Source organism: Rhinolophus hipposideros (genome assembly GCF_964194185.1).
Source record: "Rhinolophus hipposideros genome assembly, chromosome: 23".
In the NCBI taxonomy this organism is placed as follows: Eukaryota; Metazoa; Chordata; class Mammalia; order Chiroptera; family Rhinolophidae; genus Rhinolophus; species Rhinolophus hipposideros.
The window spans coordinates 41,586,710-41,610,294 of NC_138069.1; the positions used below are offsets into that span (position 1 = coordinate 41,586,710).

General features: G+C 45.4%; 1 protein-coding gene across 2 annotated transcripts in view; it reads right to left on the bottom strand.

The window, feature by feature from the left end:
- LMTK2 (lemur tyrosine kinase 2) overlaps window positions 1-10,551 on the bottom strand; it is a 72,218-nt gene extending 61,667 nt beyond the window's left edge. Inside the window, exon 1 of one of the 2 annotated variants that reach the window (XM_081035907.1) lies at window positions 10,147-10,551. In XM_081035907.1, coding sequence (XP_080892033.1) covers window positions 10,147-10,237 — 91 coding nt within the window. In that variant the 5' untranslated portion in view covers window positions 10,238-10,551. The remainder of the gene's footprint in view (window positions 1-10,146) is intronic. The other variant, XM_081035908.1, reaches the window with a different exon arrangement.
- Window positions 10,552-23,585: the final 13,034 nt, after the last annotated feature.

The window sequence follows — 23,585 nt, forward strand, 5'->3', positions numbered from 1 at the left end:
GACAGGGTCCAGAAGATGAAAGGGAACGAGAAGTGCTGATGACTATGCCCTAGAAAGAAGCTGGAGCTGAGAAGGGACAGGATAAGGGCACAAATCAAGAAGAGCTGAGAAGAGTAACGTTTGTCTACGACTGCACATTCTTAATTCCTATGTCTGAACCTTGAAAGTATGAAGGAAGTAAATGAGGATTATTCTTGGCATCCAGAGCATCCAGAAAATTCTTAAGAGGATCCATACTTCCACAGAACCATATAAATCAACAGCATTTAAATATTTTTCATGTTTACAAGTTTGTGATTACGTTTTAAAATCCGAAATATTTTTGGTCACCTTTAAACAGTGCAACTTCATTTCACAGGTGGAAACTAAACTGTTATTCTTACAAATTTATAAAGTTAAATATTAATGTGGTTTTGTTTTGTTTCATTTTTGAGCCAAGTTATGGAAGTTAGCACTTCAGTGTCCTAATTTCGCTAAGGAATTATCTCTAATACTTCAAGAATCAACTATGTGACAAGTATGCTTAAATTTCATCTCAGTTCTCTCCAATGGTAAACAGAAATAAAGATCCAGAGGAGAAACGACTGGAATGAGTCTGTGAGTGTGTGTCACGCTAACGAGTCTTCTTGACAGTCCGAGGCAGTGAACTTGCTGAACGAGGTGACGTGGGTGCCAGGACCCTCACTCCACAGTCAGGTCTGCTACTGGCTGGCAGGATGGGACTGAGTCTGCTACTTCATTTGCCTGCGCCTCAGTGCCTTCACCTGTGAACGGGTATGTCAGCTCTAAAGTTCTGTACACAAGGATTAAGAATTCCAAAATTTTATGAGTCCACCAAGTGCCTAGATGGTTACTATTGGTAGTCAAATCTTTTACTAAAGTTAATTTTATTTTTCTTAAAGAAAAAGAAGTTAAATTACAGATTTCTGGGCTGCACCCTGGCAGGAGGTCTCTAGAAGAGTGTTCCCAGGGGACTATTTCAGTAAGTTTGTTATTTTTCAGCATCTCACTAGCAATCAGTGTCCGGGTGTTGGTTTTAATAACAGTCTGAAGTCAGAGTCAAGTGGAGCCCTCCACTGTAACTGGAGGCTGCATCCTTGGGAAGTGACAGTTGCTGCTGACATAAGAACCATTCTACAGAGGCACAGGCCAGGGAGAAGCCAAAGAGGAGTTTTTGTCCTTTGGAAAGGGACACAGGTTGAATTTATTGAGGGTTCGGAGGAACACTGCCATGTGAAAAACACACGAAGCTTAAATTCAGTAGCTAAGCTGAGAGGTAACCAACAACCATAATACTTTTATTTGGCAATAAAAGGTTAAAACTACAAAATTTCACAGTCACTCGTTGGTTAAAGTAGATATTTTAAATGTGCAAATGATTGCAAACTCATCTTCCTCTAAGTCCAAGATGTCTTAGAGATGTACTTCCTCTCATTAAAGGTTATAATTATATCACGTCAAATTCAAGTCTCCTGTTTAGAATCGCAAAAAAAGGACAGATATATTCAGGATGGACTTTGAACATGGAGAACAAAGAAGAAAGAAAAACGAGCTTTTAAAAATTAAAATTATACTGTTTTCACTTGAGGATAAGAGCAACTTCTCTCTCAAAAATCACTAACACGGATGCTTGTAACTAAATTCTTTTCTCTTATCCGAGGCATATGTGTTGCCAAAAAAAGTCCTCAATTATCTGTACTAGTATATGAGCCTATCATGTTCTTAAACCCAACTGATTATACCAGCGTTATAATGTAGCAGTTTCAGAGATAAACAGTTTACTTTGTTTAGCTAATCCTAAGAATATTTTGTACATCATCGCAAATATATTAAAATGTATCGACTAGCAAAAAAAAAAAGTACCTGGTGAAAAATATGAAATAGGCTACAAATACAAGGCTATTTCAAAATAAGCAAGCTTGAAAAAATAAACTTTTTCAAACCAAGACGTTAACGTGATATTATACTGGACAAAAAATAACCCCACAAGCTAGCTACTACACAGGTGGAGAAGCAGGGCTTGCCCGTGGCGGTGCGCACACCTATCACTGGGATCAACAATGTCGCTGAGTGCTATCTGCTCTGGCCCAGGTTTCCCGCGAGGCTGAGCTGCAGTGGGCAGAACCTGGCGGTCCCGGGTGGACACGGCTATAGCAAGAGGTTCTCAGCTCACCGGGCGGGCATCTGCCTGTCAGGATAGGGCTCACAGTGTTACTGATTATTCACAAAGAACACTTATAAAATGTAAAAAGCCTATTATTTATACTGACTTCTAGAGAGCAGGCTGAAGTTAAAAAACACACAAAACAACCAAAGGTATTTAGAGCTGTAGTGCGTCTGCCCTGGAGTGCTTCCATTCCTTTGAGGTTACGCACAGGTACAGGTACGTTCCACAAGCAGATTCTTCAGAATGACACTCCTGACAGTGATCAGCAGGAGAGAGAGCTTCAGGTTTTATTCATGGCAAAACTGTTCTTCCTTCTTGGAATCTCACTAGTTATACAAGTCAACAGATTTCTATTAAGTAACTGATATTACTCTGTCTCTAGTAGAAAATATTTCTGTTGTGGGGGCTAAGAAATCACCAGAAAAGTACTCTAAATGCAGATTTCCAGGCCACCCTCCAGAACTTGGATTCAGTTGGTTTGTTTGGGGTTCAAAACCTGTATTCCTACAAATACCTAGGTGATCTTGATGTAAGTGACCTGTTTTATAAAAACATCTTTATTTTCCCCTGAAATATTTTCAGCTGAACTGATACTGTAGCTGGAATTTACATCAAAACAACGGGGGGCTGAGTCAGTGGGAAAGGCACAGGTGAACAAGACAGACCGTAAAGCTGGTTCACGGGGACATGAGGGTTCATTATATTATTTCCTTTACTTTTGTGTATGTTTGAAAATTTCCATAATAAACAGAGAAAAACCTCTGTAAACAGTCAAAACAAGTCCACAGCCCCCCCACCCCGCGCTCTTCAAGACACTTGCCACCAGACATTTCATGTGAACTTTTACAACTAAAGGAGGGGCCTACAGTCTCTTTCAACAATGTTCCAAGCTGACAGACCCCCTAAAATAACTCTAACTAAATACTTAAGCCTAAGCGGTTTCCTTCACATTCTTTGAGATTAGGCTGTTCTTGGAGAGAGTAAATCAAATCTACCTTTCAAATATCCATTGCTCTAAAATAAAACCAACTTCCTGTCAATATCATTATACCACAAACATGGGATGTAGAGCATCAGCGAGATGGTCAAGTGACGGGGAGAGAACCCGGGCAGGGACCTTCCAAGTCTCTGTTTCTAAGAGATCCTTTGTCCCTCCAAAATCTCACTCACTCTTTTTCCCGAAACCTAGGATTAGATATGAGGAAGCAGAGGATCAAACTCCTATACAAATGTTCCAGTAGCAGTGAGCACATCCTGTGCCCTGATTTCGGTTTCTTATATCGATCTCCAAGAAAAGCAACCAGCCTGGAGAAATGGCTGATTCTAGGGCTGGAGCAGGAAACATACAAAATGAGCCTGTAGCTTCTTATAGTGCCAGAAAGTACGGAGGTGCTTTAAAAACAAGCAAAAAGAAAAGGATACATGTCAACGGGACATAGGAGCCAACGGAAAGCATCTGAGCATCACAAATAAATGACATAGTATTGGATTATAACCCAAAATCCACGTGTCCCTACAGATATAAATAAGTAACTGAATAAGGAAATAAATGGGGGGAAACTGTTAAATCTCCCATGCAGGAGAATTCCAAGTGATTTATATAGATACTTCTCCCTCAAGGAAGGGAGCGTCCTCATGCCCACTTAGTGTGGGACATGCACACGCACGGCGCAGAGAAAGGAAGAAAAGGCAACTTTCCGGTGGAGAGCGCTGACAAACAGGACCTCAGCCCGGTGACCAGTCCTGAAAGCCTGTATCCTTAACATGATGTGATGGGAATGGCACTTTAACTCTGGTCTTCCTCCCCCAAACATACAGCCCCAGTCTAATCATGAGGAAAACACCAAACAAATGCCAACAGAGTGATATCCTACAAAATACCTGACCAGCACCTCTCAAAACTGTCAAAATCATCACAACAAAGAACAGACTGGAGGAGCCTGAGGGGACATGACAACAAAAGGTAACATAGTGTCCTGGAACAGAAAAAGGACTTAGGGAAACACTAAAGAAATTTAAATAAAATATGGACTTTAGTTAATAATAGTGTATTGGTTTTGGCTCCTAGCTGTGGCAAATGTACTAACTAACGTAACATGTTAACAAATAGGGAAAAACTGCATAGAGGATATACAGTAACTCTTTGCACCATCTTTGCAACTCTTCTGTAAACCTAAAATTGCTCAGAAAGAAAAAATTTATTCTTAAAAATAAAACTAAACGGCCTCATTCCGTGTGATGAACTGTGGCTGGATGAAAAGCAAGGTTCACAGAAGAATTACAGGCTCTAAGCTTACACCCTGTCCTTTTAACACACACATGCGCACACACACGCACACACACACGACAGGAGTCTGGTGAACTTACCGTGTTTCCCCAAAAATAAGACCCGGCCAGACCATCAGCTCTAATGCATCTTTTGGAGCAAAAATAGACCAGGTCTTATATTAATTTTTGCTCCAAAAGACGCAGTAGAGCTGATGGTCCGGCCAAGTCTTATTTTCGGGGAAACACAGTTTTCCAGTATCATCTGTAGCATCCTCACCCACAAACATTTACTGAGCGCCCAGAACCCATGAGGTACCATGCAAACACTAGAAATACAAAGGCTGTAAGACTCAGTCCTTGCAATCCAGGTGAAGAGGCAGAACTTCAAGAAACCAGTGGTCTTTGCTAAGTACGAACTGAAGGCTGGTACGATGACTCCAAACCTTTCTGATCACACAGCCTGTCCTCAGTCAATTTTCTTTACATTCCTTCCATTTCATGTAAATTTACTTATTTACAAACCATAAAAATGTTAGTGTACCGATATATTCTATACCTTAAAAATTCACATGTCAAAAATTTGAAAGGATGAAATGAAAATAAATAAAAACTTAAGTTCCAATGTTTTCATTCTGTCCCCCAAGTAAACATGCTAGGAGTTCATTAGGGGTGGGAATCTCTCAGGACTGGGCAAGGTCTTAGGGAAATTAAGGCTGTAAAGAGGTTTCAGGCACCTGAGACATCTGGCATCAACAGTTCTCACAACAGTCAAATGATATTTGGAGTCTCTGCACTGTGCTAACCTTTGCAAAAAAATACTTCTTTGAAATACTGATGTTATTTTTCTGATATGCCTGTTCATTGTAATGCCGAGCCTGGTTCCAAATTAGTCACTTGCTACAATTTAAAAATACTTTACTACACTATTTTGCTCCGACACACTGATTTTACTATATTTCTTCAGCTTTCTCTTACAACAGTGTCTTCATATGAAGATTCATAGAAAAGTTGAGAATTCAATCTAAAAACAACCCTACATGTAGCAATCTGTTTTACACAAGGACTGTTTGTCCAGCTCCTCCTTTTTATAATATTCCCCTCCTCATTTTGAGTAATAAATATTTGAAAAAGAGTAAAGCACAGCTAGGAGACTTCAAAAAGATATGATTTTGAAAGAGAGAGAGAGAGTCAGTCAGTCATACTCATCTCCCCAGATGACACTTCCTAAGGGAAGCCTCAGCCCCAGGCTGGTTCCACGAGGGGGTAGGTTAACTGACTGCCTTCAGGGTGCTTTACGGAGTATATAATTTTGTTTCAGATCAACTAAGCTTAGATGGCTCTTGGTTCCTTTAAGAAAATTAAAACCAGCAATTGTTCACATGCAAGAGCTTTAGTCATCTTGACGTCTAAAAACAGGTTTGTTACATAAAAGCGGACTAATCAGACCATTTAAAAAATTTCTAGCATAATTCCCCAACATTATGAATTTCAAGAATTAACAATACCAGCCTATGTATTATACTGAAATAAGCTAGATTTAAGGGATCTCTTCTTCACCCTTCATATAACAGGTTATTTTGAGTAACAAAGATTTTTAGGCATTCCATGATAAGCAGCTACCACTTTGAGTTCCTTCTTTGAGGCCATGCCACCCACCATTAGTCAATTTTATGCAACCCACCAAGTTTACAAATTTGATACAGTGAAGAAATCTACGTTGCCATTTGCCAGACATGTAGCAGGCATGGCATACGACCGTGACACTACCTCACCCTCCCAACAAGCCTCTAGGTAAATACCCTGTTTCCCCAAAAATAAGACCTAGCTGGACAATCAGCTCGAATGTGTCTTTTGGAGCAAAAATTAATATAAGACCTGGTATTACATTATGTTTTGTTATGTTATATTTTACTATAAGACCCGATCTTATAGTAAAATAAGACCGGCTCTTATATTAATTTTTGCTCCAAAAGACGCATTAGAGCTGATTGTCCGGCTAGGTCTTATTTTCAGGGAAACACAGTATTATCACCATGTTTTCTTAATAGCTGAGTTTCTAAGAAGCTTGGAGAGGTCAAGAGACTGGCCCAAGGTCTTAAAGCTATTGAAGTGGCAGAGGAAGGCCTCACACCAGGACCAACTCCAAAGTCCAAGTTCCAGCTACAACACCTACTCTTTCTATGATTGGTTCATGACTTTTACTCTCAACTAGACTGAAAAGTTGGATTCTTTTTATATGTCTATCTACAAGGGCTTTTCTGAGGACTCGTTTGTTTAACTCTTTCAGAACACTGGCTGTCCCTTATTTACATTACAAAGCCTTTTTTATTTTATGTGCAGCTGTTATCTAAGTGACACAGCTCACAGTGGACGCAGAGGGCCCAAGGGCTCTAAAAGTGAAGAGCTGCATAAGCAGCACTGGGGTAGGCACCGATATCAGGAAAACTGTGAGGACTTGATCATTTCAGTGCTAATCAGCTATAAAATTGTTGGACAGACTTCCTATTACTGTACAAATAAGCATTTTTAGTTAACCCCAAAATATCACCAACTAAAAGCAATTACAGCATTCCCAACCGAAATTGAATCTCAAGACTTAAATCCCGAAATAATTTGCATGGAAAGCTTGTTGAAAATACTTTTTATTTCTCAGAAACAGTTAAAATAAACACAAAAATTTGCACTTTAGAAAACACTTCCTTTACTTCAGAAATCGTTTTCAAGGTACAAGTCTGTTTGTTTAATCTAAAACGAGAGCCCCGGTTTCCCAAGCTGCTGTTTAATCAGTAGCTGAGTCCCACCGGCTTCACAGACTTCCGTGAGGTCCTGTATCTGGAACTGCTGAAAGCTTCCTCTGCACTCGGTGACCTAACACGCCGCAGAACAATAGAAGTGGTTTCCTTGTCCAACCACTACCCTAATATTAATACACTGTGGACTTAGAGGAATGCCCCACACATACAGCATCTTCCTGTCTGACATGAATTGGAGAACCTTATAAAAGACACACAAATGTTCTCTAAGAGAAGAATAACTTGATCACTATGATCTGTAGAAAAGAATTTAACTGTAATCTTAGTTTGGTAATTTGTGTGAAATTAGTGGACTTTCTCCCTTTATATAAGCTTTCTAGTGAGAACCAACAAGATCTGTCTACATTAACGAGGGTCCTTGCAGAAATATAGATTCTCAGGAAAAGAAGCTTCCAGAGAGGGCATAAGGGACACCCAGAGAGAAAAAAAAGACCTAAAATTAAGTTCAACCAAGAAATGCCTTCTTGCCCGATGAGCAAAGGAAATCCACATACTAACAAAGCTTTATTATGACTGAATGGGTAAACACCTTTTTGAATTTCCAAACCTAGAAATGATTCTGGATGACAAAGAAACCTTGAATAATTGAACTTCGATTTCAATGCTGAATTTTAGTTAACTGCCTCATTTCTTTCCCCATGCAAATGGGCTGGCAAAGGATAAAACTCAAGTATTTTTTCCAATCTATATCCCTGATTAAGCCATGCTTTCTCCAAGGCACCATTAATCAGTTTGAACTTCAAGTAGAAAGAATAAGGTCAAGAGGCAAAAGACCCTAAGCAATGATCTATCCTTAATTTGACAGTGGCCAGCCCTGCCTTCAGATGAAGTACAGGCCCCCAGATAATTAAAAGCTTGAGAGTTATGTTTTCAATGTTTAACTGCTCTTTTATCTACCATATATGTTCAAAGGGGTTCCTCTTTCTTAACGAGTTAGTTCATTTACCAGGATTAGCTCAAGGGTTTCTTTATTTTCCTTGGTTTACAATACATCTCTGCTACCAGGATTAACAATCTCTTCTGGATGGAAATACAACCCCCCAAAATCTACGTGCAATTGTGCATCTTTTCTATAGAATTTATCTCTAGGTACCTGTCATTCTTATGCCACATGTCTAACCACACACCTTACAAGCAACAGAATATGAAGAGAAAATCTGCAAACACTGCTATAAATCACCAAATATTTCTTTATGCTTTATTTACGTCAAAATTTGATATTTCTATTTATGAATTCATTTTCCTGATTGTTTAACAGCACACTAAAAAACAACAACAAAAAACCCTTAGATTTTATGATTTATACCTCCATAAAATAGTAAAAGAATGGAATAAAAAAAATGTTAAGGGTTTTATAGGCAGACAAATTTCCATAGGTTCCTACATAGAATCTGTTTTTCAAAATATATAAAAATTCGATTAAGTGCAAATTCATCTGGAAACTTTTTGAAAGTCTTTCACTCTTTATCCACTATCCTACTTTAGTGCTAATTTTCAATCTCACCATCAGTATCTTTCAATATCAACATTAATATCTTTCCATATACTCTTTTATAACTTCCCAGATACTTCCTGTGAGTCTTAGCTGGGCTGCCTGTACTTTTAATAATACTCACTGCTCTTATCTATGAGATCAGAAAACAATTCACCTTACAAATATTTGATCTAAGGCAATGGCAGAAATTTAGCAATACATTATATGGTACAATGATAACAGTTAATACTCAACTACAGGGCACTCAATGACATGACCTGGCATCGCTCCAGAAATAATTACATGTAGCTTTCCTTGTAGATGTATTTGAAAAATATGTCTTCACTGGGAACAGTAACTTCCACATTCTGTACCCAATTAACATCATCTAAAACAACTCTTGACCTCAAGAGTATTCCCAAACAGCTACAAGATTTGAATCACACAACTAGGGGAATCTAAGACCTGGGTTTTGGTTATGACTCTGCACACAATTTAGCTCTTAGGTCATTTGACCCCCCCAGTATCTCACGGTCTCCAACTGCACAATGGAGAAACTGAACTAACTTTTCTTTAAGGTCTATTCCAACTCTAAAATTCTATGAATCTATAAAATTTCAGTCTCTCCTCGTTTCAAAGGTGAGCAGCCGGCGATAATGGCAAGTTAGCCTACGTTATTTTTCTCCCTTTGAAAGAAAGTGACCCAACTTGGGATGCTTTCTGGGGTTGAAGTTTTACCTAGGAGAACACACTGCAAAGGACAACGACATCGATAAAATACAAAGAAAGTCACACTGACTTCAATCACCCTTGGGCCATTTTGTCCGGAGCTATTCAAAGGCTGCTACTCTAACTCGCTGGCTTCCTAAAACAGAAATATTTACAGACTCGTTTCCTTCTCGTCCCCAGAGATTCGATCCGAATACAAAGCACGGCGTCTAAAATTGATGTCAACCTCAGAACAAGTTGCGGGGAGCGAAGGAAACTTCGCACGGCCCTCCGCGTCATTTGCATTGAAGCATGGCGGGACTTGACGAGGCACGGTGCATTCTAAGACACGAGGAGCGCACGGGCGGCGCTGACACCTGGAAAGGCAAGCAGGGCTGCGGAGAGGGAAGCAGGCTGACCCCCGCAGGCAACAGGTGCCGAGCCAGAAGCGCGGCCCGCCGGCCGCAGCCCGCTCGCCGCCCTCCGCAGCCCCGCCAGCGTCGCCTCGGCCCCGGAACGGCGCGCGCACCCAGCCTGCGCCCCCGCGGCAGGGACCTCTCCGACCGCTCGTTGCCCCGGGCCTCCCGCCCCGGCAGGCTCTCCCGTTCCCCGGCGCCGAGGCCGCGCCGGGCCTGACGCCTCCGCCCCCGGCGCCCGGGTCGCAGCGGCCCCGCAGTCCGCCCGCCCAGCCCCGTCCCCGCCGCGGGCCCGCTCACCTGCACCTGTTTGCGGAAGCGGCGCGGCCCCGGTCCTGCCGGCGGCCAGGAGCAGCAGCCACGGCAGCAGCAACGCCGGCGGCCCCGGCATCTCGCCCAGCGCACGGCCCCGGGCCGGCTCTCGGGTCGCCTTCCGTCCGTCCGCCGGCCAGTCGCTCCCGCCTCCCGATGCTGCCTCAGCGGCACGCGCGCCGGCTGCCCCTGCTCACACGGCGCTTCGGCCAAACCGCAGCTCCGCTCCTGGTCCGCACCCGCCGCTCCGGCCACAGAAACACCATCCTTCCCGCGCGTCCGCCAGCCTGCGCCGCCGCCGCCTCTCAACAGCAGCAACGGCAGCAGCCCTGCGGAACCGCGGGCCCGGGGAGCCGCGCTCCCGCCGCCATGATGGGCTGCGTCATGTGACGTAGAGCGGGGGCGGGAGGCCCTAATGGATGGCCCAGCCAGCCAATCGTCAGTTCCACAGGGCCCTGGAGGCCCCGCCCATCACCCTGGCGGAGGGACGGTGTCCGTCGGTGCGCCCCCTGCAGACCGGAGAGTGCGTGGGCAGCAGGTAACACCCGCAATTATTTTAAATTTAAAAATACAGGGAAGTACAAAGAAGACAATAAAAAACATCCAGAATACATCCTGAATTTTTTCTCAGTATTTTAAAACATGCAGAAGTGGGCCTGTTCTGTCTTTTGCCTTTTTAAGTTGTCAGAGCCGTCTTGGGCTCTTCTCCTTAGGTTAACCTACACATCCTATCAGCCCCCAAGTCGCTTTGGGTTTATTTCAATTCGGCAAGAATAGAATGCCTCTCCCCTCACACCCACTGACTCAGCTCCTGACCTCAAGCCATCCCTTTTGCCATTTCCCATTTCCTGTCCTCTCTTGGCTACCTGACACACTTCTTTCGTCTGTCCAGGCACACCTGAAGGATGACGTCATTAAGAAGGCTGCTCCCCAACCCCAGGAGAAATGACTAACATCTCCTAGTGCCCTGCTCCAGTCCTTGGCGGACTGCTATCCCAGATGCCGTATTTTATTGTTCCTGTGACTGTAAGCTCCCTGCGGACAAGAACTGTGCCCGGCTCAGCTCGGGTTCCCAGGGGGCTGGCTTAGGGCCTGCCTCCCAATAGACGTTCTCCAAAGGATGGATGCCTGGCGCAGGTGGTGCTCGGAGGAGCAGCTCCCACAGGCTGGCCTCTCCCCACCAAGAGACAAGGCCCAGCCAACAGGTGGAAAAGGTAGGGAAAGCACTCTCCAGGCAGAAGTAACATAGTGATCAGAGGCCTGGAGGTTGAGAAAGTGCTGGGCTTTCCTGGAGATTGAACCCGTAGTCCAGTTTGTACAGGAGAGGAACTGATTTGAATCTTATCAATGAGGCTCCACCCACTGGCAGCAGGGGAGCCTCCCCAATTCTCCAAACTCCTCTAATGTCCATCCTACATGCACACTCTCTAGTGCTACCCCAGCGCTGGACACACAGAATCTATGCCCAGGGAATATTTGTTGAATGGTTAAGGCAAGCCAATAAATACCTAAGTAAACAAATAGCTGGAATGTGGCATGCTGAGCTTCTACGACTGACTGCTGATCTCTGTGTGGGAAAGGGAAGGAAGGTAAAGGTCTAGAAAAGAGATACAATCGCCCTGTTGTGCTTCTACGTCTATCAGGAAGCTCTGGATTTAGAGTTTGAGGAAGCCAGGGAACACTCACGCTGTGTGCCAGGAGGAGTGGCCGTGTGTGCAGCAGTGCTGGCCCGACCGGCATAATCCTGGTGGTTGTTCATCGTAATTAAAGTGCATCCCCACAACGACAGGTCAGACCACAATCCCAAAGCGGGTTTCGTTATTATTTGAGCGAGCCCAAAAGTTTAAAAACAACTTTTTTTTTCCACTTCACAGAACAGGGGTTAAGGTACACATTCTTCAAAGGGTGTCTGATGGCAACCTTTACCCCATCACCCACCTCACCACTCACACCTTTGCCCAGTGCTTCTCTTAAAGACGTCCAGAATTTACAAAACAGCTGAAAACCGTTTGCTTTGTCTAGATTCACCTAACAATCAGAAAACAACCTGTGGCACACATTTGGGGTTAAATCCGAAATTGGCATGGTGCAAGTTATTTTACTACAAGTTGTTTTACTACATTTATTTTACTAGCATTACTATATTTTACTGTTATCTATGCTTTGAGGTTATTTATACCTATTGTAGCTGTATACTAGAAATACTATATTATACTGCACTACTGCACATCTCTTCCCAACTCCGATTTCCATGCAATCATGTCTGTAGCTTGAAACAAGCCATGGTGTGGATATTTACACCATGGAAATTGGCAAACAGGGCTCTTTTCCTCCAGGAGAGCCATTTGTCTTGCGCATTAGTGGGCTTGCCATAGGATACTCTCCATAAGGTTTTGGGATTGCACCGTGCTGACTTGAATCCTTTTTGTGGTTGCATTACTTTACTTCAGCCTTAGGCAAATAAGGAGTCCACTCAGACTGAAAGTCAAACTGTCACTAGTTCTCTGCCAATCGAAGACCGCAGACCTCATCCCCGACTCTCCTTCTATATGCCTTTGTATGACGTCTTCACCTTTTCTTGCCTTCTAGGTCCTCAGTCTAAAATGGAGTCAAGGACCGCTCACCAGGTGTGTTAGCCTTTCAGGCCCTGAGCCATCTCCTGTTTTGGGGAGGCACATCCCACATGGTAAGATTGAATGAATGAATAAATGAATAGAAATAAGAAATGCTGAAGCAAGGTTCAGATATATCCTAAAGTTTAAGTCTAACAAACTAACACTTCTAATATACTGCATATTTACAGTGCAATGTCCACAATGCTATCTACAGGATAATTACAGGGTTTATGAAAGAGAGATTCAGCAATGGGATAGCACTTTAAAATCATATTATGAACATATATTTTCCAAGCTAAGTAATAACTCTTTAAACTGTTCCTAATTTTAGAATATTTTCATCATTCCTTAAGGAAAATCTGTACCATTAGCAGTCATTTCCCACCTCCCCCAGTCCCTGTCAACCACTAATCTATTTTCTGTCTCTGGATTTACCTAATCTAGACATTTCCTATAAATGGAATCATACAATACATGGCTTTTTGTGACTGGCTTAAGCTATCGTTCCCATTTTACAGATGAGGAAACTGAGAAAGAGCTTAAGTACTTTGGCCAAAATTGCATGGCAGAGGTGGAATCCAAACTCAGGCAGGTTGGCTCCTGAGTCGTTGCTAAGTGCCCTTCCTGTCCTCTCTTGGCTACCTGACACACTTCTTTCATCTGTCCAGGCACACCTGAAGGATGACGTCATCTCAGAAGTCAACATCAAAACTGAGTAATGGCAAGGTGTACATTGAAGGCCTTATGTGAACGTGAGGTGTGGGCCAAAATGCCCATGTGCATCCCTCAGGCGAGAGGCCCTCGAAGCTGGAGGAAGAGTGGAGGTGGGGAAACAAATGCTACTCTGAAGGCAGTAGATGCTCCATAAAATCCACTTTTCCATTCAATCCTCCTGGATTGAATACTTGCATTTTTCCTTTCTTTGGCCTGCCCAGCCACTGAACTCTTTCCCATATCAAGAAAGCCTCATGACATGAATCTTGATAATGGGAAGGTTGCCTCCCACTATGAAGATGCGGGGCCAGACATTCCCTTTGGGGCCCCAGCAACCAGGGCATAGACATCCTTTCAGGTCCACTGTGGTGCCAGCAGCTGTGTCATCCTAGCACACAGCTCCCAAGGTGGGACTGGTGACCTCCTCACTGCCCAGCTCCTTCAGTGGCTACTTACGTCGTGAGCCCAAGTCCCCATCTCTTCTGTGGCTGCCCACTGCTCTCCAGCCACTTCACCTTGCTCATTCTCTCGAGATTCAGAAGACCCCTGCAACCCACTCAGCTACTTCAAGCTTCTGCGAATACCCTTGGCCACTCCTAATGGGGGCAGCCAGCAGTGCCGGGGCTGCTCCTGAACCAGACCCGCAGGCATTCATCGAGCATCAATTGCTATGCTGGACAGTGGCGATGCCATGGTGGACGAGACGGATGTAGTCCTTGCCATCCTAGGGCCCGTGCTCGTCAGGCGCAGAAGTTGCACGGCCGATGACGCTTTTAAATGTGAATATATTAATTGTGACAGTGCGAAGTCACAAAGAGTAAGTATGCAACACAGCCCGATCCAACCCTGGGGCTCCAGGAAGGCTTCTCTGAGGAGGTGACACTTGAGCGGCAATCCCAAGGATGGACAGGATGGTAGTTTAATAAAGGAGGGAGGGAGCTAGAGTTCCAAATGAAGGAAAGAAGATGGGTTTTAATGTTTTCTCTTCGATATGTCAAAGTGGAGGCTATCACTGTCTGACAGAAGGACCTTGGACAAGTAAGTTTTGATGGGAAAAGGGAAGAATCTGGTATAGACAACCGGATTGGGAGGATGGCACAAGAGGATGATGGGATCGACGTTATTATCCCTTGAGCACTTTTCCCTCCCTGCCTATGCGTTCCATTAGAACGGAAGTCCCAGGAGTGGAACCCTGCCTGTGGAGTTGCCAGCCACATCCCCACTGCTGGAAGGTGCTGGCACCAGCGAGATCTGGTGAGAGGTGAGAGGCTCTGTGTTCAGGGCATGCCAGGACCCAGGTGGTCTGATGCCCATGTGTCCTGCCGATGACAGTGCGTTGGCTGACACTCCCCTCACAGACGGCAGCGTGTATCTGGGCAGGACACATGTTCTAGTCACATTTACTCCTCACCAATCATTCGACGATGATTTCAACAAACAGGAGGTGGCTGTCAAGTGTCGGGCCATGTTCCAGGCACTGTGGTGAGTAAGAAGATGAGGTCCCTGCTCTCGGGGAGGTGGCATTCCTGGACAGGGAGAGCCAAGACTGCTTTGGAAAGTCCCGCCTGGCTCAGAGTCCTTGCCAGTCACGGGACCCTTTCCCCAAGCCTGTAAAAGCGAAGCTGACTTACAGGTAACCTCTTGTGTCAGTCCCCACAGGCCAACTGGAACAGGCTGGGTGGCAGGTGCCAGGTGGCCAACCTGCGAAGGTGGGAGTTTCACCAGGGTGGGGCTGGCACGTGGGCCCAAGGTGGCTGGGCAGGGCTGACAGGGGCCTGTGGGCTCGCCCTGACCAGGCAGCCCACGCAGCGCCATCCTCTGGCCCTTCCTAGGCTCTGGGTTCAGAAGGGAATTTCGGGCCGCGAGATCTGGAACCTTGGAAGCAGAGGGAATCCTAGGGAGGCCCCTCCAGCAGTGCCTGCCTGGGCCTCTCCACCTCCTCCTGCAATGCCACCCTGTCCTATCAGAGGTGCCCGTGGTGTCCTGATGGGGGCTGTTGGAAAGAGGAATTTCCTTTCCCTTCTATCTGCTCCCAAATGTCAGGGAAACAAATGCTTCCTAAGACCCCAAAGATGATGAGTGAGGAAGTGACTCCTCCAGACCTAACTGCTCAGAACCTGGGGTCCATGTCACCACAGTAAACCACGGGTCGCTGTGTGTGGTTAGTGCCTGATCCTGCCTGTGGCTCCATGCCCAGCAGCATCCCTCACCCCCACCCGGGCTGCTGGGGCCCAAGTGGGGAGGCCCAGGTGACTTCCTGCACCTCCCTTCTCGCCCCACCTGTTTGTGCCCGCAGCTGTTTAGGGCAGTTCCACCATCTGCCAATAGGCTCAGCCAGAACGTGTGGTTCCTTCTCCAGTGCTCAATGAATTTGTTATTTAATAGCACGGGGAGATGTGGCTATTTTTCTAATCACCAAATTTTGTTACAAATTGGCTTTTTCACTGCTCCATGGATGCCTGTGCTGCAGCCCAAAACCACAGCTCTTCTAGAGGGCAAATATGCGGGTCCATCTCTCAGATTTTCAGGGACAAGCCACACACAATTCCAGACTCTACTCAGGAGGCTCAGACACGTGCCGTGTCCTGGGTGGCATGCAGGCATTTCCGGTGAGTAACTTCATTACTCCCCAGAATCTCCCTCTGGGGTGTGCTCTGTGCTCGCTTTACAGACACAGCTTTGTTTTCCCTGAGGATGATGGGGTGTGGAGCAGCATTTGATTGGCAACAGGAAGGTCATGGGGAGGCTGACCTTCCAACACCAACTTCATTTTGGCCCATGACCATGGTTTCCTTCCCCACACCTGTTTCTTCTTGGGGAAAATAGGCCTTGTCCTACCTGCTCACCTCTCCTGAAGGGCCGAGGCTGCCACCTGTAAACAGGTAAGGCTCATCATCCAGTCCAGGTGGTGTGGCAGAAAACCTAAGGAAGGATGAGACAGACGGTGCCTGGGAGTCATGGACCGACACAGGTCTGTCCTGGGTCTTGAGAAGACAAAAGACATCAACTAGCTCTTCAGCTGGAGAATGCGGACTTTCCTGCCCCTGGGAGGTGTCAGGAACGGTGTGGGACATCTCTGGGCATCCCTGAAAACAGCTGGTGCCGTTTACGTGGGTCGTGCTCCACCATGCCCCAGGTTCCTTTGAGAACAACCATCTGTGACTTTCTTACTAAAGAGTGGAAACCATGTAAGTTAATGATCCTCAGGGGGAAAACCAATTCCAAATCTTCAACAAATCATTTCAAGGAAAAGATACAGGGCCTCATGAGCCATTTAAATTAAGGCTGATGGGAAATTGGTGGTGAGTGGTGACTGTCTGCAGAGGCTGCCTTGGCTGCCAAGAGGCCTGGCGAAGGGGGCCTGGGTCCAGCAGGGCCGGCTACTGGGTCCCCAGCACAGAAACTCCAATGGGGAGGCAGAAATAGTGTAAAATCACATCCAGGTAAGGCGGGATGAGAAAGGGAAGTGCGGCAGGAGACAGATTCCAGCCACAGGACAGAAGCCAAAAGGCCCTAAAATTAGGCAGGAAACGGGGTCATGTAAATGTGACCCGACCAGGAGTGACATGTTAACAAGGGACTATGCCATGTTACCATGTTAAGTAAAAGCAGGCAGCATGATTCCATATTCATATGCAATTCATATTCATACTCACAAGGACTGGAAGGACACCAGCAAAACATTAGAATGCTAACGTGGGTATCTCTGAGTGGTAGGACCAGGGATGTTTCTTCCTTTCTTTTTCTTTCTCTTTCTTTCTTCCTTCCTCCCTCCTCCTCCTCCTCCTCCTCCTTCTCTATGTTCTCACTTTTCTGTAATGAGCCTGAATTGGTTTATAGGGGAAAGCAAGGATTTTCTTCATTGTGTGTTTATCTTGTTTTTAAGCTGGTGGAGATTACAAACTCAACTCATATACAGGACAGAGACTTTGTCGCCGACATAGCTCCACAATTAGAGAATCATGAAGAATTTTTTTTAATATGCTTTACATCGTGGAAAATATTCCAGATGGCACTAAAATGATAATATCCATCTGAGCCAGTCCATGTTTTATTTTACACCTTGGGTTCTGGGTGCTCGATTATGCAGTTATTCTCACCAGCTGAATCTGCTGCCTGCTGGGAGGTGTTAAAAAAAGCCCTTTTTTTAGAGAGATAATTGAATCAGCTCAGGAAAGTGGAGTGTTTTATTTTTGGTGGGGATGGTTGGCTATATTCCATGTATTCTCTTTAAATTTTACTTGAAAGATTGTTGCTGTTTGGTGATGGCGGATAGCTTTTGGATTTTACTCTTCTACATTGTTTCTGAGCAAGGTATAGATAGACGTGGAAATGGAATTCCATTTGTCATGTCTTTATTCCAGTCTGCGGGTGTGTCTCTATATTGAGAAGGAAACTGGAGCCCTAGCTGTCTTGTTTGGCCACAAGACATCCTATGCGATTTTGGAATGTCTAAGCAGAGTCGGCACCTTTCCAAAAGTCAGGTTTGATGGCTCAGGGGGTCCATGTCTCCAGGCCATCAGCACGTGTTGGTTCCTTTATATAAGAATGGGGAGCAGAGCTGGCTGGTTGTTTTCCTCTGTGTTGGTTACAATTATCAATGAACCGAGTGAACTGATGGGATGTTTTCACATGTTACTTGGCTTTAGTCCTGCTAATACGATCCAGCCAAGAGTCTTTCAAGATACTGGGCTCTGAGAAAGCAGACATTTTCAAATTATTATTATGGTAAAATATACATAACATAAAATATACCATTTTAACCATCTTTACGTGTCCAGTTCAGTGACATTAAGTACATTCACATTGTCACGCCACCATCACCACCACCCACCTTCAGAACTTTTTCATCTTCCCAAACCAACACTCTGTCCCCATTAAACACTAACTCCCTAGTCCCCTCTCCCCCCAGCCCCTGGTCACCACTTCTACTCTCTGTCTCTATGAGTTTGACTACTTTAGGTACCTCATAAAGGGAATTATACAGTATTTGTCTTTTTGCAACTGGCTTCTTTAACTTAGCGTAATGTCCTCTAGGTACATCCATGTTGGAACATGTGTCAAAATGTCCTTCCTTTTGAAGGCTCAATAATATTCCATGGTATGGATGGACCACATCTTGTTTCTCCATTCATCTGTCCATGGACACCGGGGCTGTTTCCATCCTTCGGCTATTGTGAACAATGCTGCTAGGAACATGGACGTGCCAATATCTGCTCGTGTCCCTGCTTTCAATTCTCTTGGGTGTATACCCAGAAGTGGGATTGCTCAGCAAGTAGACATTTTAATAGAAATGGATTGGAAAGTCCTCTGGCTTTGATCTTTGGTGTCAACACCTGCATCCTGGAGGGACCCCAGGACATTTAGAAAATGCAGCAGCACCAAACCTGAGAACATGGCTTTGAGCTGGAAGGGTCTTTAAAAGCCTGGAGCCCAAAGCTCTCTCTTTGTGGGTGAAAAATCTGCACTGAGTCCATGTCTTGCAGGAGATAATTCTTCTGTCCTGGTCATGGAGCCTGGGCCCTTCTCTCAGGCATAGAAATGAAGCTGCAACTCTGGAGGAGCTGTTGTCAGGGACCTTCCTGCTGGGTCAGGGACTACTTGCTCCTATGACCGGCTGGCTGCACAGGCGTGCACACACACACACACCCCTCAGGACGGTGAGTAGTTTAAAGAGGCACCCCACAGACTCATTACATCCAAATTGCAGGCGGCGTAACACATTAAAAGGTACAGCTGGTTAGATCCTGGAGATAAAGCTACTGTCCATCAGAGATTTCCTCCACTCGAATGTAAGCCGGAGGCTCTGTTCAGCAAACAGCCATCTGAGATTCTGTTTGGCAGTGGCTAAGGGAAATGCCAGAGGTGGGGGTAGTGGCCGTTTATCATTCTTTCTGGCAGGCTAGCACCGGCGGGGGGAGGCTGACGATTATCTCACTAGCTTCCCTTGAAGCCAGGGTCCTGCCATGGGACTGTAGTCTACCAATCAGACGCACAGGTGCTTAACCAGAAGCTAGAGAGAAACAGGCAGGAGGGTGGCTGAAACTGCACTGAGTAGCTAGTAGAGGGCATCAAGCGGGTTGCCGTTTGCTCCTACCAGTGGTGTTTCCAGTAAACCTGTTCTGTAGTGCGCTCGGGGGCTTGCTCCTGACTGTGCCGACTCCAAGCCATGGTCTACAGCCCTCCTAGACATTCTATGAGCTACCCAGTATCCTTTAATACACCCCTTTTCTGCTCAAGCCAGTTCGAATTAGTTTCTGTGGTTACAACTAAGAACCCAGACTGACTCGTCCGACTACTGGTTATCAGCTAAAAGTAGGCTTGGCTGTGAATATTAGTGACCGCCCCCCCCCCCAAATAAGAGACCCTTAAACAAGACAAAAGTTACTCCTCTCTTACTTAAAAGTCTGGGCAAGCAGTGTTCCCCCAAGAAACAGGAGTTTCCATTCAAATGTTAATGGTCACGTGTGGTACCGGACAGCACAAATCCAGAACTTTCCCAGCACTTGGCCAGGCTCCTTCACAGCCCTTCCAGTCAACCTCCCGTATCCCAGGAAATCACCGTTCTGACTAGAGATGACTTTTGCCTGTTCTTGAACTTCATGTACGTGGAATTACATGTGCACAATTTATTGTATGTACCGGTAACTTCTTTCCCTCAGCATTGGAGAGTTATCCAGTGGTGTGCTGTTAAATGTTTAATAACAGGCTCTTCAGAAAATAAAAGGGGCTGATTTGAAGCATTTGCTGGTGCTCACAGTGTAAACACTCCCTCCTCAGCCGATCTGTGCCATCGGCTGGCCAGTCCGAGCTGGTTCCAACAAACTGCTGCTTTCGCCTGCTGTTGACTCAATCGCGTTATTGTAGTGCTGGGCGTGTGTTCGGCCTCTTGTCCATACCCCACGGGAGCTAAGGGCAGCCCCCTTTTCCTCTAGTGCAGGTTGCCCTCATTAGCAGGGTTCCCCAGCCCTTAGCTGCCCCTGTCAGGGGCTCAGACCTGGAAAAGCGAGGTCAGGACTCAGGTCTCATCGCCTGCTCCCTTCTGCCTCCGTCCCTCTCTCCTCTCACCACCCGCCATCTGCTGGGAGTGGACACTGCCCCTTGTTGTCTAGCTCTTAGGTAAAAGGATAAAGTCAGCCAGTCCTGCATATGTTAATAGAAGCTAAAGGAAGTTAGGAAACCACCTTCCTTCATGACAAAGCTTGGATTTCCATGCTATCGCCTTGCTATAGATGCCTAAAAGAAGTCAGTTTGAGGCAATGAGTTTCTTGTTCTCTTTCTGTCCTATCTTCTCTAGACAATCAAGCCTCCAAGATCAGCCATGGGCCAAATCTGGTCCCTTGTCCATTTTTTGCACGGTCCACAGGTCAGAATGTTTTTCACAATTTTTAAATTGCGATATAATTGACATAACATTGTGTAAGGTTAACATTGTGTAAAGCACCGTGTTGATTTGATACATACACATATTTACAATATGATTTCCACCCTAGCATTAACTAATACCTCTATCATGTCACACCATTGTCGTTTCTTTTCTGCGGTGAGAATAATTAAGATCTCTAGTCTCTTAGCAACTTTGAAGTTTATAATCCAGTATAATTGACTGTACTCACTGTGCTGTACAGTAGATCTCCAGGATGTATTTATCCACTAGGTAAAAGGATAAAGTCTGTGCCCTTAAATGACCTTTCCCCAATTCCCCCATGCCCAAGCCCCTGGTATCCATTAGAACGCTGTTTTTATGAGTTCAGCCTTTTTAGATTCCACATATAAATGCTACCATGGAGTATTTGTCTTTCTCTGACTTATCTCACTTAGCATAATGTCCTCAAAACCCATCCATGTTGTCACTAATGGCAGGATTCCCTTTTCTGTCATGGCTGAATAATATTCCATTGTATATGTGTACCACATCTTCTATATCCATTCATCCATTGATGGACACTGAGGTGGTTTCCAAATCTAGGCTGTTGTCAATAACGCTGCAACAAACAAGGAGATGCAGGTATCTCTTTGACATCCTGCTTTCGTTTCCTCTGGATAAATATCCAGAAGTGGGATTGCTGGATCACATGGTAGTTTTATTTTCAGTTTTTTGAGGAACCTCCATACTGTTTTCCATTGTGATTTTCACATTTTTAATGGTTGAAAAACAAAATCAAAAGAAGAATAATATTTCATGACACATGAAAATTATATAAAATTTCAGCATCGAAAAGAGAGGTTGTGGGGCCGGCCTAGTGGCTCAGGTGGTTGGAGTGCCGTGCTCCTAACACCGAGGTCCGGAGTTCGATTCCCACATGGGCCAGTGAGCCGCACCCTCTACAGCTAAGATTGTGATCAACGGCTGTCCCTGGAGCTGGGCTGCCGTGAGCAGCCGGAGGTTGGCGTGAGCTGCTGTGAGTGGCCGACCGACGACGGGTGAACAACTGCCTCAGCCGGCGGGGGTGGGGGGGGGAGCGCAAGGCTCATAAGACCCACATGGGCCAGGGAGCTGGGTCCTGCACAATTAGACTGAGAAACAACGGCTTGAACTGGAAGCGGGGGAATGGAGGAAGAAGGAAGGGGGGAAGAAGAGGAAAGACAGTTTGTGTTGGACAGCCACACCCATTTATTCCTGTAGCACCTACAGCTACTCTTGTGCTGCAGAAGGTCCCGGTTTGTAGCACCTGCAGTTTCCATAGTGTAAACACTCTCACCCAGGCCATGTCACGGAACTCAGAGCTGGGAGAGTCAATGGGCGGCTCCAACACATTACTGCCCACGCCTCTAGTTCAGTTAATGACACAGGCTGTGTCCTTTTTGCTTAGGTTAGCTTGTTTTGGCATTATGTTACCAAAAGAGCCCTGGTACAGGTGCCAATAAAATAATGACACCAACACATGTGAAATTGCTGTTGTGACGAGCAGCACAAAGAGAGAAGCACGAGAGAGCTTGGCAGGCAGCACTCACGAAGGCCCGATGTGAGAAGGAATCCTGGCAAACCCAGGTGCCCAGAGTCTGGGGGAACCTGTGCAAGGTGAAGGGGAGCATAGACAAATACTGGGAGACTTTATCAAAAGGACATTGAACTACATCAAACTAAAAAGCTTCTGCACAGCAAAGGAGACCAGCAACAAAACGAAAAGGCAACTTACAGAACAGGAGAAGGTATTTGCAAGTCATGTATCTGATAAGGGGTTAATATTCAAAATATATAAAGAACTCCTACAACTGAAGAGAAAAAAACTCCAATTAAAAAGTGGGCAGAGGGCCTGAATAGACACTTTCCCAAAGAAGATGTACAAATGTCCACCAGGTGCATGAAAAGGGGCTCACATCACTAATCACCAGGGAAATGCAAATCAAAACCACCGTGAGATATCACCTCACACCTGTTAGGATGTCCATTATCAACAGAACAAGAGGTTAAGTGTTGGTGAGGATGTGGGGAAAAGGATCCCTTGTGCACTGTTGGTGGGAACATAAATTGGTACAGCAACTATGGGAAACAGTAGTGAGGGTCCTCACAAAATTAAAAATAGAAGTTTCTTATGATGCAGCAATCCAACTTCTGGGTCTTTATCTGAAGGAAACAAAATCACTATCTTGAAACATTATCTGGACAGTAAGGAGGGGAGTAAAGAGAGGGGCCCAGTTAGGAGAGCGAGAAATGATGGACGAATGGGGTGAGGGCAGAGATGAAGGGAAATGGGAGGACTGGGAAGAGACTTCCCAGGTACAACCGCAGAATGCCATCAGCCACAGATACAGAGAAGAGCAAAAGGAAGACACGAAGAGTGGCCCCTGAGTTTCTTCCAGGGCCCAGCCCCTGTTCTACGTGGTCCGCACATATTAACTCATTTCATCATCACACCAACCAAATGTGGCAGGTGCTACTACTGACGTGATTTTACAGATGAGGAAATGGAGGCAGAGAGAACTTAAGTAACTCTCCCAGGGTCACACAGCAAGCGAGGAGCTGGGAGTCCCACCCACGCCGTCTGCTTCCATAATCTTTCTTTAAGCTATCCCACTGTATCCCAACGATTCTCGCCAGTAAAACCCAGGGTCCTAAGGAGAGATCAAAAGTGTTGGAAGAGACTGTGGGGTTTC